Source organism: Anarrhichthys ocellatus, unplaced genomic scaffold (genome assembly GCF_004355925.1).
Source record: "Anarrhichthys ocellatus isolate YVR2014 unplaced genomic scaffold, GSC_Weel_1.0 scaffold1110, whole genome shotgun sequence".
Classification (NCBI taxonomy): domain Eukaryota; kingdom Metazoa; phylum Chordata; class Actinopteri; order Perciformes; family Anarhichadidae; genus Anarrhichthys; species Anarrhichthys ocellatus.
The window spans coordinates 1913-13488 of NW_022281084.1; the positions used below are offsets into that span (position 1 = coordinate 1913).

Here is an 11576-nt window from a genome sequence, read left to right on the forward strand (position 1 = left end):
AAGTATACCTGTATATATAATTACAGTATCACTGTATTTTTACAGTATTACTACATATATTATGAGTATTACAGTATACAGTCTGAGTGTACGACACACATGCAGAACAGCAGAAACCAGTTTCACACTTTTATAATAAAACATAATAAAACATTATTTTCTGCAGATTTCAGTCTGTTTTATAAGAAATAACATTAAAGTGTAAATGTAGTACTGTACTGTAAACGTTATTGTAAATGTTATACTGGCTCCAAACCAATTATTGGTGACTGTGGCTAAGTGGAGAGCAGGGTCGTCCTTCAGTCAGAGGATTGGTGGTTCGATCCCCGGCTCCGCTAGTCGCTTGTCGATGTGTCCTTGAGCAAGACACTCAACCCCAAATTGCTCCCGTAGCTGTGCCTACGTGTATGAATATGATAGAATCTGAATTGTAAATTGCTTTGGATAAAAGCGTCTGCTAAATGACTGTAATGTAAATGTAATCTATTAAGACTTTAAACTATAAAAAATGAAACATTCTTCATCGATTCTTTCCTGTAACTTTAGTCACATTCAATTTATATTCAGAATACCAAACAGCACTTCCTGTCTGAACTGATGATGAACTTTGTCTGATGGTTTAGTTTTTCTTTTAAAATAAAACAAATACAGTTTTAGTGCAATCCCAATGATTGACGAGTTATTACACACACAGGTGATACCTGTATTCAGGAAATTTGTGTTGAATCTGAAAATGGAAGACAGAATTTACATTCCAACATCTGTTCTGTTCAATAACCTGTAAGTCATTAATCTGTTCATCCGTTCGTGTACTGATGGGAATCTCATGCTGATAGTTACAACCTACTGGTAACTGATTGGTCAGATGGCTGTTGTGATCCATTATTGCATTAATCTGTCTGTCTGACATTTTCTTCTCTTCTTCTCTTGATTAACAATCATTTCAGTGCTTACTTTGTTTTCTTCTTCTTTTGTTTTAATTCCTGATCTTATTTTACTCCTCCAGAGAAAAGAAAATCATCATCATCACCTCTGCTTCTTTCAGTTTCCCTTTGTCCCGCCTCCATGATGATGTCATAAGATCAGACCACGCCTCTACGATGCTGTCAGAAGATCAGACCACGCCTCCACCATGATCTCAGAGTAGCAGACCCCCCTCCACCATGATGTCAGAGTAGCAGACCCCCCTCCACCATGACGTCAGAGTAGCAGACCACGCCTCCACCATGATGTCAGAGTAGCAGACCATGCCTCCACCATGATGTCAGAGTAGTAGACCACGCCTCTTGGCCGGACTGTTCACTTGACAAAAAAAAAATTATTAAATAAAAACAATGTATTTAACACAACAAATTATGTTTTCTAGTCTTCTGAAATTCAAGCTTTATTTTTTAATCTTACAAACAACAGAACCATCTCACCATAAGGCGGCTGTTGTTCTGGAGCTTTCAGTCATATCACATGATCTTCCTCAATGGATGGTGCTGCTTAGTTGTCATGGAGCTGTAGATTGTCAAGAATGAACTTTGTGATATGATCAAAAGCTCCAGAACAGATATTGTGTTATCGGCTCACTTTGTGTTTTTCACTCAATTACTTCTTTGTCTTTTGGGTGGCCAATGTTTGGAAAAACAGTACGTGTATGTGTGGGTGTATGTGTGTGTGTGTCTGTGTGTGTTACCTGGATCAGAGGTGAGTGTTGGTCTGATTGTTTCTTTTTCCAGTTGAATCTCTGGCAGACTGAAGATGGACATTGCTGAAACAACATTAAGTGACTTAGTGATGTCACAGCACACAGTGACATCACAGATTACAAACAGTTGTGTTTAAACTTACTGTCGAGAAGCATCATCACTCTGTTTCCTAGGTTACTGAAATAACGATGATTCATTGACTCGGCTGCTGAGATCCTCTTCTTCCCTTCAAACTAAAGTTGAAATACAAACTTCATTAAAACAACGGATCAAATAAAACATCTTGTTGTGGATTCAAACCTGGACTTTCTATGTCTCTCAGAAACCTGGCTACATATAAACTGGCCCTCTGTTGCTCTGAATGTACGTGGATACAATATATTTAGAAGACATAGATCTAGTGGTAAAGGAGGAGGAGTAATGTTTTACATTAAAGAACACCTTAACTGCAGCCAGATTGAGTGGTCGAGTGATGTCATATTGGAATGTATTGGTCTGAAAGTGTCACTATCATCTCAAATGTCTCTTACTCTTATCTGTCTCTACAGACCACCATCGTCCAACTGTGTATTTTATGATCAGCTTAATTCCATGTTAAAGGAATGTGACTTTGACAAAGAGGTTATATTAATGGGTGATTTTAATGTAAATTGGGAGGATAAGTCTGGAAGAAAATCCCTAAAACGTACAATTGATTGCTTTAATATGACTGTTAGTGAACAAACCCACAAGGATAACCCACTCTTCTCAGGCCCAGATTGATTTGATTTTTAACAATAAACCAGAAAGAATGATCAAAACACACAATATGGTAACTGGTATGTCTGACCATAATTTAATACTTTTAACAAGAAAACTTACAAAGAAACGGTTTAATATGTGTTCTACCTGAAAGGCTTATCAATCAAGAATACCGAAAGGTGACCAGAATTCATTTGAGGATGCTGGGAATTGATTGGAGCAACTGTTTAACGGGTGAAAGTGTGGAGGATGACAGCAACATCTTCTTATTCACAATACAGACCACAATTAACAAAATCAAAAGAACACACTTCCATGGCTAAATAATGACATCTGGAATTTAATGAAAAAATGGGATTATGCGTTAAAACTGGCACTAAAATCTAAATTAGGAAATGATAGGCAGGAATTCACAATGCTGAGAAACGAAGTAATGAAAGAACTTACAAATGCAAAAGCTAATTTTTTTATTAAATATTAAGCAAAAAAAATGATGTCTCATTTATTTAGAGACGTCAAACCTCTAATGGGGTCAAAAGTGACCCTAATTCAATAATTCAGCAATTCAATGAAGCAACTTAAAATGAATGTGAACGGGTGCCTTACACAAGATGAAGTTGTAATTTGTACAGCTTCCAATTCATACTTTATCAACTCAATGGAAGCTTGAAATCGAAGATCCAGTATTGGTCAATTTGATCGTACACCGGTAAATTAAGGTCAACCACGCTTCTCTAATCAGGATGTCTCTAAATCTACTGTCACCAGAGTTCTAGGCTCACTCAAGAACTCTAGGGCCAAAGATGTTTATGGAATTGACAATATTGTTCGAAAGAAACACAAAGGCACACTCGCTCACCCTATCGCAAGCATTGTCAACAACTCTCTCAGGCAATGTGTGTTTCCGAAAGGATGGAAATCAGCCACAGTAACACCCATTTTTCAGTCAGGAGATTCAACCGATGTCTCTAATTATCGGCCAATCAGTATCCTCCCTGCTGTTTCCAAGATTGCTGAGAAATGTGTTGCAGAGCAACTTATTTAACTTAACACCTCAACAGCTCTCCATATCAGCTGCATCCTATGCAGTTTGGTTACAGGGCTAATCATTCGACTAAAGCAGCCAACTGCTTCCTCTTAGAGAACGTGAAGCTTCAAATGGATAAAGGGGGTGTAGTAGCAGCGGTTTTTCTTGACCTGAAGAAGGCTTTTGATACGGTTAATCACAATGTCCTGATTAATAAACTGTCACATTTTTACTTTTCCCAAGAGTCTCTTGCCTTGCTGAAATCCTACCTTGAAGGAAGAACCCACTGTGTCAGAGTGGGTGATGTTTCATCATCTACTCTGAGATCTAACGTGGGAGTACCCCAGGGTTCTATTTTGGGACCTTTACTATTCAGTTTATACATTAATGATTTGCCGGGTGTCTGGAATGGGTGTGATATTCAAATGTACGCTGACGATACAGTGATTTATGTGCATACTAAGAACAAAGAACAAGCTGCACTTAAACTCACGTCCACAATGACAAACGTAACTAAATGGCTTGCAGATTCCTGCCTTCACCTGAATGTTAAAAATACTGTTTGTATGTTCTTCACAAAGAGGGCTTGCAAAGTGTCACCGGAGCCAGATGTTTATGTTGCTGGTGAGAGGCTTTAGGTAGTGTCAGATCTTTAATCTCATGACTTTTAGATATATAAGAAACACTCTAACCGTGCAGGCTGCGGTACTGTATTTTAATGCGATGATTGTCCCCCATCTTACTGCTTAATCAGCTGGGCACAAGCCAGCAGCACAACATTAAAATCTATTCATGTTCTCCATAAGCAAGCTCTAAAAATACCCAAAAGTCACCATCACTGCAATATCCTCATCAAACACCATATCTTGAGTTGGGAGAACATCATTAAATTCATTGATATAATAATTTTACATGGTATGGCCACACCTCCGCTTAGTGATTTTATTAAACAAAGCACTCAAAGCAGCAGACTCACTAGATCTGCTTCAAGAGGTGATTGTGTCATTTCACATAGGTCAAGTTCGTTTAGCAAATCTACATTCTCTGTGAAGGCAGCTCACTTGTGGAATGCTGTGCCACCACACATACGCACAAAGAACACGTACAAAACATTCAAACATAGCCTTAAGGAATGGCTTGTTGCCAATCAGGTGTGCAAGCATTGATGTACTGTCTGACCTGCCTGCTTGTTTCGTCTATACGTGCATTTGTCTAGTTCAGTTTTGCTATTTTCCATTTTAATGTGTCTGTTCTGTGCCTCAGTGTTATATACTGTATGTGCTTGTACTGTAGGTGGGTTTGTTCTGCCTGTTATGTCTGCTCTGCTCTAGTGTCTTATGTACACTTTTCTTTTGGTTATATGTGTATTGGTTTTGTCTATACGTTACTGTTTGTCTGGCCGGGGACAGCAGATGAAAACTAGCCTCTCTGGCTAACTCTGGCTCACTTACATTTTAACTGTTGATTGGTGTGCATTTTACCTGCAAAATAAACAAATAGATAAAATAAAGAATGTTATGTTTCTGTTTATTTGTTCAGACATCATGAGTCACATCCTGTCATTTAGAACCGCTGCGTACGGCGCTTCCCACGCTCAAGTAGTGACGTAACAAAAGAACGATAAGTCATGAGTCCGTCTCTTATGGAGACACAGACGCTGAGGAAGGTAAAGATGAGAGGAATCGTTCTTTTTATAATGATGCTTCTCACACATTTTATTCACTTCCTATCACACCTATCTAACCTTACTTCTTGTAGGAGTTATTGTAGTATTTACTAGTCTGTCACTTCACTTCAACTCACCTCAGTTCATTTAGATTCAATTCAATTCAATTTATTTTGTACAGCCCAAAATCACAAATCACAAATTCTACTCAGAGGGCTGTACAATCTGTCCACAGGGTTAGCATCCTCTGAGCTTTGACCCTCACATCGGAACAGAGGAGGGATCCTCTATCAGGATGTGTTTTGGTTTTGTGTGTGCTGCTCCTGTTTGTTGAGCAAAAAAGACTTTGAACCCCAAATGGTCACATACGGCAAAATTTTGTTTATTCTCACCCTATTTATTACTTTTTTACGGAATTGTTTGCACAAATTCTCGTGAGATGGAAAAGAAATATGAGCCCAATCGGCCTGATGACGACGTTATTATTAAAGTACAGCTTTGAAAAGTCAGAACTCTTAAGTCCAATTTGCTCTAAACTTGCCATAGACCTCCATCTCCACTCACTCTACAAATGTGCTTCAACAACCTGTTAAGTCTGCTTGAATAGAATTGCCACCATTTTTCTTTCTTCGATAACAGTATTTTTGACTTCTCCTTCTAAACCCGAGGTCCGATTGCTACTAAATTCTCTGTGGATCATTTTTGGACTAAACTAAAACTTTTATAAAGCTTGTTGATATCTCATGGCCTTGTGAAGATATCCACCAATCAACTTGTAAAGGGTGTTGCTCAGCACACCATTTAGACTGAACTCAACAGAAGGATATGTCCACAGAAGTACCAGACACAAACCCTGAAAGTATAAATTGAATTGACCACTAGAGGGTTCTGCAAAAGCAGGAATCACAGCTTGCGGCTCGATATTTATATATATTCATTGGTGCTGGGCAACGATTAAAATATTTAATCGCAATTAATCGCATGGATTTTTTGCGATTAATCGCATTATTATGGCAAAGTTCAATAATGAATTCAAAAGTAGTGTATTGCGCAATTTTATTTTAAAAGTACTGCTATATGAACAAAAGTGCAATAACATTTGGTTCACGAGATAAAGGCAGCATGTTTTATACTTAATGTGAATATAATTCATACTTTGTTGGCATCTTATTCTGAAAACCGGATGTTCGTCTGAAGAAACCGGATGTTGTCTCACGTTAATCTTTCCACTAACTTTCAAAGTCCTTCGCTCGCTCCCAATCTGTGCTGTTTGAATGCGTTTAACGTGAATTTCAGCATATAGGTGCATATAGTGCTCATACGTGCCGTCATTCGTTGCGATCCTAAGAACGTTCCTCAGACCGACATCTTCCACAATACTAACCGGCTGCAGTTTGTCTCCACTTCTCTGTAGCATTTGTTAGCTTGTCTTGCTTTTGTTTATCTAAACTTCTCCCACACGCTACATCAACGCAGTCTGCTGAAGACTTCCTCCACGGACTTTCAAAATAAAAAAATGCTTTAACGCGCTATAAAATAATTGTCGTCATCAATTAATGAATGCGTTAACGCGATAATAACGCGTTAACTTTCCCAGCTCTAATTAATTATCTCATTAATTATGTTTTTAATAAAAAAAAAATGTTGATAATCATTGTTATTATTAGTAGTAGTAGTACCAGTAGTACTAGTAGTAGTATTACTATCATTATCATTATCATTATGACTTATTATAGTGTAAAATAAAATAAAATAAAAACATTGCCATGTTTACTGACCTTCAGGAACTTTGACAACAGCTCAACTCCTTCAGTGCTGAGCCTAAACAACACACAGACCAACACAGTTAAACGGGTCTCAATGACATAGTTTCTGCTTCCAGAACCTTTTTACACGGATACCCCTCAACATGTCCAACAACCCTGGACCACCTGCTGCTCACATACAGCCCACAAACATTGCTGCAGCTTCACCCGGACCCAACTTTCATGTGGATCTGCAGGCTGCAACATGATGGAGACCTTGATGGAAACAAAGAACAAGACCGGGTCTCTGGGGATGGAGACTCGGCTACGACATCATCGTGACCCAAACAGGAAATTAGTGGACTACTGACGGAATCGTGGCTCAGACAGCACGAGGCCTCTCACCCTGAACTACACCTCAACCTGAAATATACCTCACCCCGAACTACACTTCACCCCTAACTACACCTCAACCTGAACTACACTTCACCCCTAACTACACCTCAACCTGAAATACACCTCAACCTGAACTACACCTCAACCTGAACTACACCTCAACCTGAAATAGACCTCAACCTGAAATACACCTCAACCTGAACTACACACCTCAACCTGAAATACACCTCGACCTGAAATACACCTAAACCCGAACTACACTTTCCCCCGAAATACACCTCACCCCAAAATACACTTGATGCTGAACTACACTTGACGCTGAACTACACTTGACCCTGAACTACACCTCATCCCTACCTACACCTCACCCTAATCTAAACCAATCAAACAAGTACAGTTGTGTTACCTATATGTAGCATAGTTGTGTACCTATGTGTAGTAGAGTTGTGTACCTAAGTGAAGTACAGTAGTGTAACTATGTGTTAGCCATGTGTAGTACAGTTGTGTACCAATATGTAGTACAGTTGTGTACCTGGGAGTGTGGTTACTCAGTCTCTCCGCTCGGTAGAGAGGATAGTTATACGCAACAAATTCGTCATTACAACTGATCCCAGACCAGCTCTGCTCTGTGGGAGTACCTGTACAAGAAATATACACAATATATATCAAACACACAAAATGCATTAAGTATACACAGCTTTCTATAGATGAAAATAACAGAAGCTGAATGCTCCTCACCCAAGAGTTTGAAGATGAAGTGAAGCTCCTCCTCCACTGTGGAACCAGGAAACAGAGGTCGACCTGTTGTCATCTCATAGAAGATACAACCAACACCCCTACAGAGAGACAGACAGGTAAAGAGCAAGGCAAGCAGGCAGACAGACAGACAGGAAGAGAGACATAAGGTCAGACAGACAGACACACAGAGAGACTCCTCGATTTATTACCTCAGTAAACATTGTGAAGATGAGTTTATGGTCTCAATCTCTAGTTTCACATCTTCTTCAATACAGCATGATGTTCATTTAGTAAATGATGGTCCATTTACAGTAAAAGTAAGGGATTATGCCTTCAAAGTGTCCATTATCAGGAATTAATGGACTACATAGAGGCCAGAATCTATGATTGCCTGTTGCCTCCACCGAGTCCGTTAATTAATGATAATGGACACCTCGAAGGGCATTATCCCGCTTATGGTTACTTGCCAGAGAAAAACAATTATTCAATTAATAATTAATTTATGTTTCCATGCCTTTTGCAACGAACATTTTAAGTTTTTCACAATCCATTCACTCAATTTTGGCTGTAACCCTTACATTTGCTAATATTTTGAACAATTATTACCATCCCACTTGATGCAATGGGGCCTCTGGCTCAGCTATGAGCCAGAAAGCTAACATTATACTAGCAAGATTCAAAGTCAATAACATTGCTTATGGATGACAAACAGTAAATATAATTGAACAATATGTTTAACAACAACAGTATCTATCCATCCAAACCACATTCATTGTGAATTTTCTGAGCTCCTATCCGTTGTCATGTCAAGATGTGACAGGCTTTAATTTTTAATTTTAAAATATTTATATAATATTTAATTTTTATATTCCTGTCTGTTGTCCCATGAAAACATTGGCTACTGATTACGAATACTGGTTTTCTACTGCCTATAGTGCAGATTTCACAGTCTGTTATTGAATTCCCCCCACTGATGAATTAATAGACCTCTTCCATAAATCCTGTCTTTCTATTCTAGACTCCACTGACCCCTCTTAAGAGGAGAGCTAGGAAGACTAGTGCAGACCCCTGCTGAATGAGTTCTACATTACAGTCATTTAGCAGATGCTTTTATCCAAAGTGACTTACAATTCAGAGTCTATCACATTACTACGCCGTAGGCACAACTACAGGAGCAATTTTGGGGTTAAGTGTCTTGCTCAAGGACACATTGACACGGAACTAGCAGAGCCGGAGTTGGGGATCGAACCACCGACCCTCTGATTGAAAGACGGCCCTGCTATCCACTTAGCCACAGTTCCTCCCAATTCTATTAGAAGGAACTGCCGGAAAGCAGAGTGTAAGTGGACAAAAGACACACTGTATGTATCCTATTAAATATATAGAAGGAGCTCGTTATCAAGTACCAATCCTCTGTAAATGATGCAACATTTAAATTCCTCCTAGATATCATCATTAAGAGCAGTCACAACTACAGTATCCTGTTCCGTACTATAGACTCCACAGTTAACCACACTGCTGGCTACACTGCAAATGACTCAGCTGTGAGGAGTTTAAAGATGATTTCTTCAAATCAAACCGACAGCATTAGGTTACACATCTCACACCCTATCGAGGATACCTCACTGGCTATTGTGGTCCTTCCTGGGCTCCTAAAAATGTAATTTGAAGCAAATGGTCTTCATAATAATAATCTAACCCTAGATTACTGATAATCTTTAACAGTTCTTTAGCCACAGGTACATTCCCATCTAGTTTTTAGCATGCTATAGTTCAGGCACTCCTTAAGAAGCCTAGTCTTAACCTTTTAGTGACTACAGCCCCCTAGCCCTATTTTTAGGCCTCTGCTCGAAAATTGCATACCCATACTCAAGAGAGTCCACAGCTCTAACTACAAGGTCTATTTTAATAATTTTGATGGTTTAATACAGGTAACACTTGTGAGATGTGTTCAATTGTGTAAATATTGTGTATATGTTACTGGTTAATAGTGAATGAAGATGGCACACAGCTCAAATTGAAAAAAGTTTCAGGTTTGCCTGAAAAAAAAAGCACTTTCATTGAACATTTTTTTTTAAATAATGCAGAGTGAAGCCTAAAACTACTCCAGTCATAGCACAACAGGTTTGTGGTCTCTCTAAGCTAATTTTACTTAGATTGAGTGAAGCAGGCCAGCATAATTGTTGAGTGGGTTAGGTGTTGATTGACAGATTTTTCACCGAGTAAAGTTGCAAGAAGTGCCGCGTATCCCCGAGCGTAAAATTCCATTGGCCGAAAGTCTGACCGCTGGCCCGAGGTGGGTTGACTCCCCTTCTACCGGAAACAGCTCGGAAGTAAACAGGATGCAGTTGGCGACCATGACGGTAGCTCTGAACCGGAGCATTTTCGATGTTTTTGTACTAATATTTCATAAAACGTGACCAAAAACCAAGGATTTTTTCCGGTGAAGACCACTGCCCTGGTACCGTTGTCCACTCACAGCTTTCTACTGGTTTCACGGAGAGAAAAAACGAAGGTATTTATGCGTTCTGTGTCGAATGCTATGCTAAACGATGTGCGGATTAGCCGGCTAGCTGCTAGCTTCGTGGTGCAAATATTGATTTGTAGTACACATAACGCCGATTTCTGCCCAGGATTTCATGATTTTATGCCACATTTTGTAGATGCTTATATTAGTAGTCTATAGTTGTGTTTGGAGTGTGTAAAAAGTGACTTAGATAGTGTTGCCCATACGTTGCAGTTTAATCCGGTAAAAAAAAAAAGTACACATGTACAATCTGGCAAAGAATAAGTCCATTTTCCGAACAATATTTTCAGGGGGCTGAGCCCGAGAGCCCCCAAATGGGGGTAACCTGGCCACTCCAAGTAGTTTTAGGTCAATTTCAAAGCTTTGTTTCTTATCTTTGGTTTTAGGAAAAGTTGTTCTAATCAGATTCTGCCCCTTTTGAAACAAAACAGTATATTTGAGAAATTCTAGTCAGGGTTCTGTGAACACCATAGTACAGAGACAGCTTTGCTAAGAGTTACCAATGACCTCCTCTGTACTGCCAATGCTGGTAAATGTTATATCTCAATGCTTCTAAATCTCAGTGCAACTTTTGATATTGTCACTGGCGTGATTCTCCTGAGACACCTGACAATCTCGTTCCGCATTTCTACTCTTAAATTTCAAACAGAAGATTCACTGTTTCCATTGGCAGCTCATCCTTCAAACCTGCAAATATTTCATGTGGGATTGCAAAGGGTTCAGTTTTTAATTCATTTAAATATATTTTGTATAGCCCAAAAACACAAATTTGCCTCAGAGGGCTTTACAATCTGTACACATGAGACATCCTCTGTCCTTTGACCCTCACATCGGAACAGGAAAAACTCCCACCAAAAAACATTTAACAGGGAGAAGAAAAAGGAAGAAACCTTAGAGAGCAACAGAGGAGGGATCCATCTATCAGGATGGACAGAAGCTTTAGGCCCACTTCCCTTCTGTCTTTACATGTGGGACTCAACAGGGTTCAGTTTTACGACCCCTTCTCTTCTGTCTTTACATGTGGGACTCCACAGGGTTCAGT

The 11576-nt window shown here is 39.3% G+C and overlaps 1 protein-coding gene across 4 annotated transcripts; it reads right to left on the minus strand.

Annotated features, from left to right (window-relative positions):
- Positions 1 to 443: 443 nt before the first annotated feature.
- LOC116377306 (cyclin-dependent kinase 16-like) lies at positions 444 to 8168 on the minus strand. Of its 4 annotated transcripts, none has more exons than XR_004212188.1 (7): positions 8008 to 8168; positions 7802 to 7907; positions 6907 to 6949; positions 1837 to 1927; positions 1682 to 1756; positions 1031 to 1302; positions 444 to 727 (listed from the first exon to the last, which is right to left on the minus strand). XR_004212188.1 is itself a non-coding variant. In XM_031838919.1 (6 exons), exons 1-6 carry the CDS (start codon positions 8078 to 8080, stop codon positions 1265 to 1267), a joined length of 426 nt encoding a protein of 141 aa, XP_031694779.1. In that variant the 5' UTR covers positions 8081 to 8168; the 3' UTR covers positions 444 to 1264. The 4 variants fall into 4 exon arrangements, 1 of the variants encoding a protein (XP_031694779.1); XR_004212190.1 differs by adding an exon at positions 1422 to 1503 and having other exon boundaries at positions 444 to 1295; XR_004212189.1 differs by adding an exon at positions 1422 to 1503 and having other exon boundaries at positions 444 to 1302.
- Positions 8169 to 11576: the final 3408 nt, after the last annotated feature.

Coding starts and splice junctions, on each gene's coding strand:
- LOC116377306 (XM_031838919.1), bottom strand. CDS start 8,080: ATGACAACAGGTCGACCTCTGTTTCCTGGTTCCACAGTGGAGGAGGAG. Junction 6,950..7,801: donor CTGAGTAACCACACTCCCAG/GTACACAACTGT, acceptor TGTGTTGTTTAG/GCTCAGCACTGAAGGAGTTG. Junction 1,757..1,836: donor AGTGATGATGCTTCTCGACA/GTAAGTTTAAAC, acceptor ATGTTGTTTCAG/CAATGTCCATCTTCAGTCTG.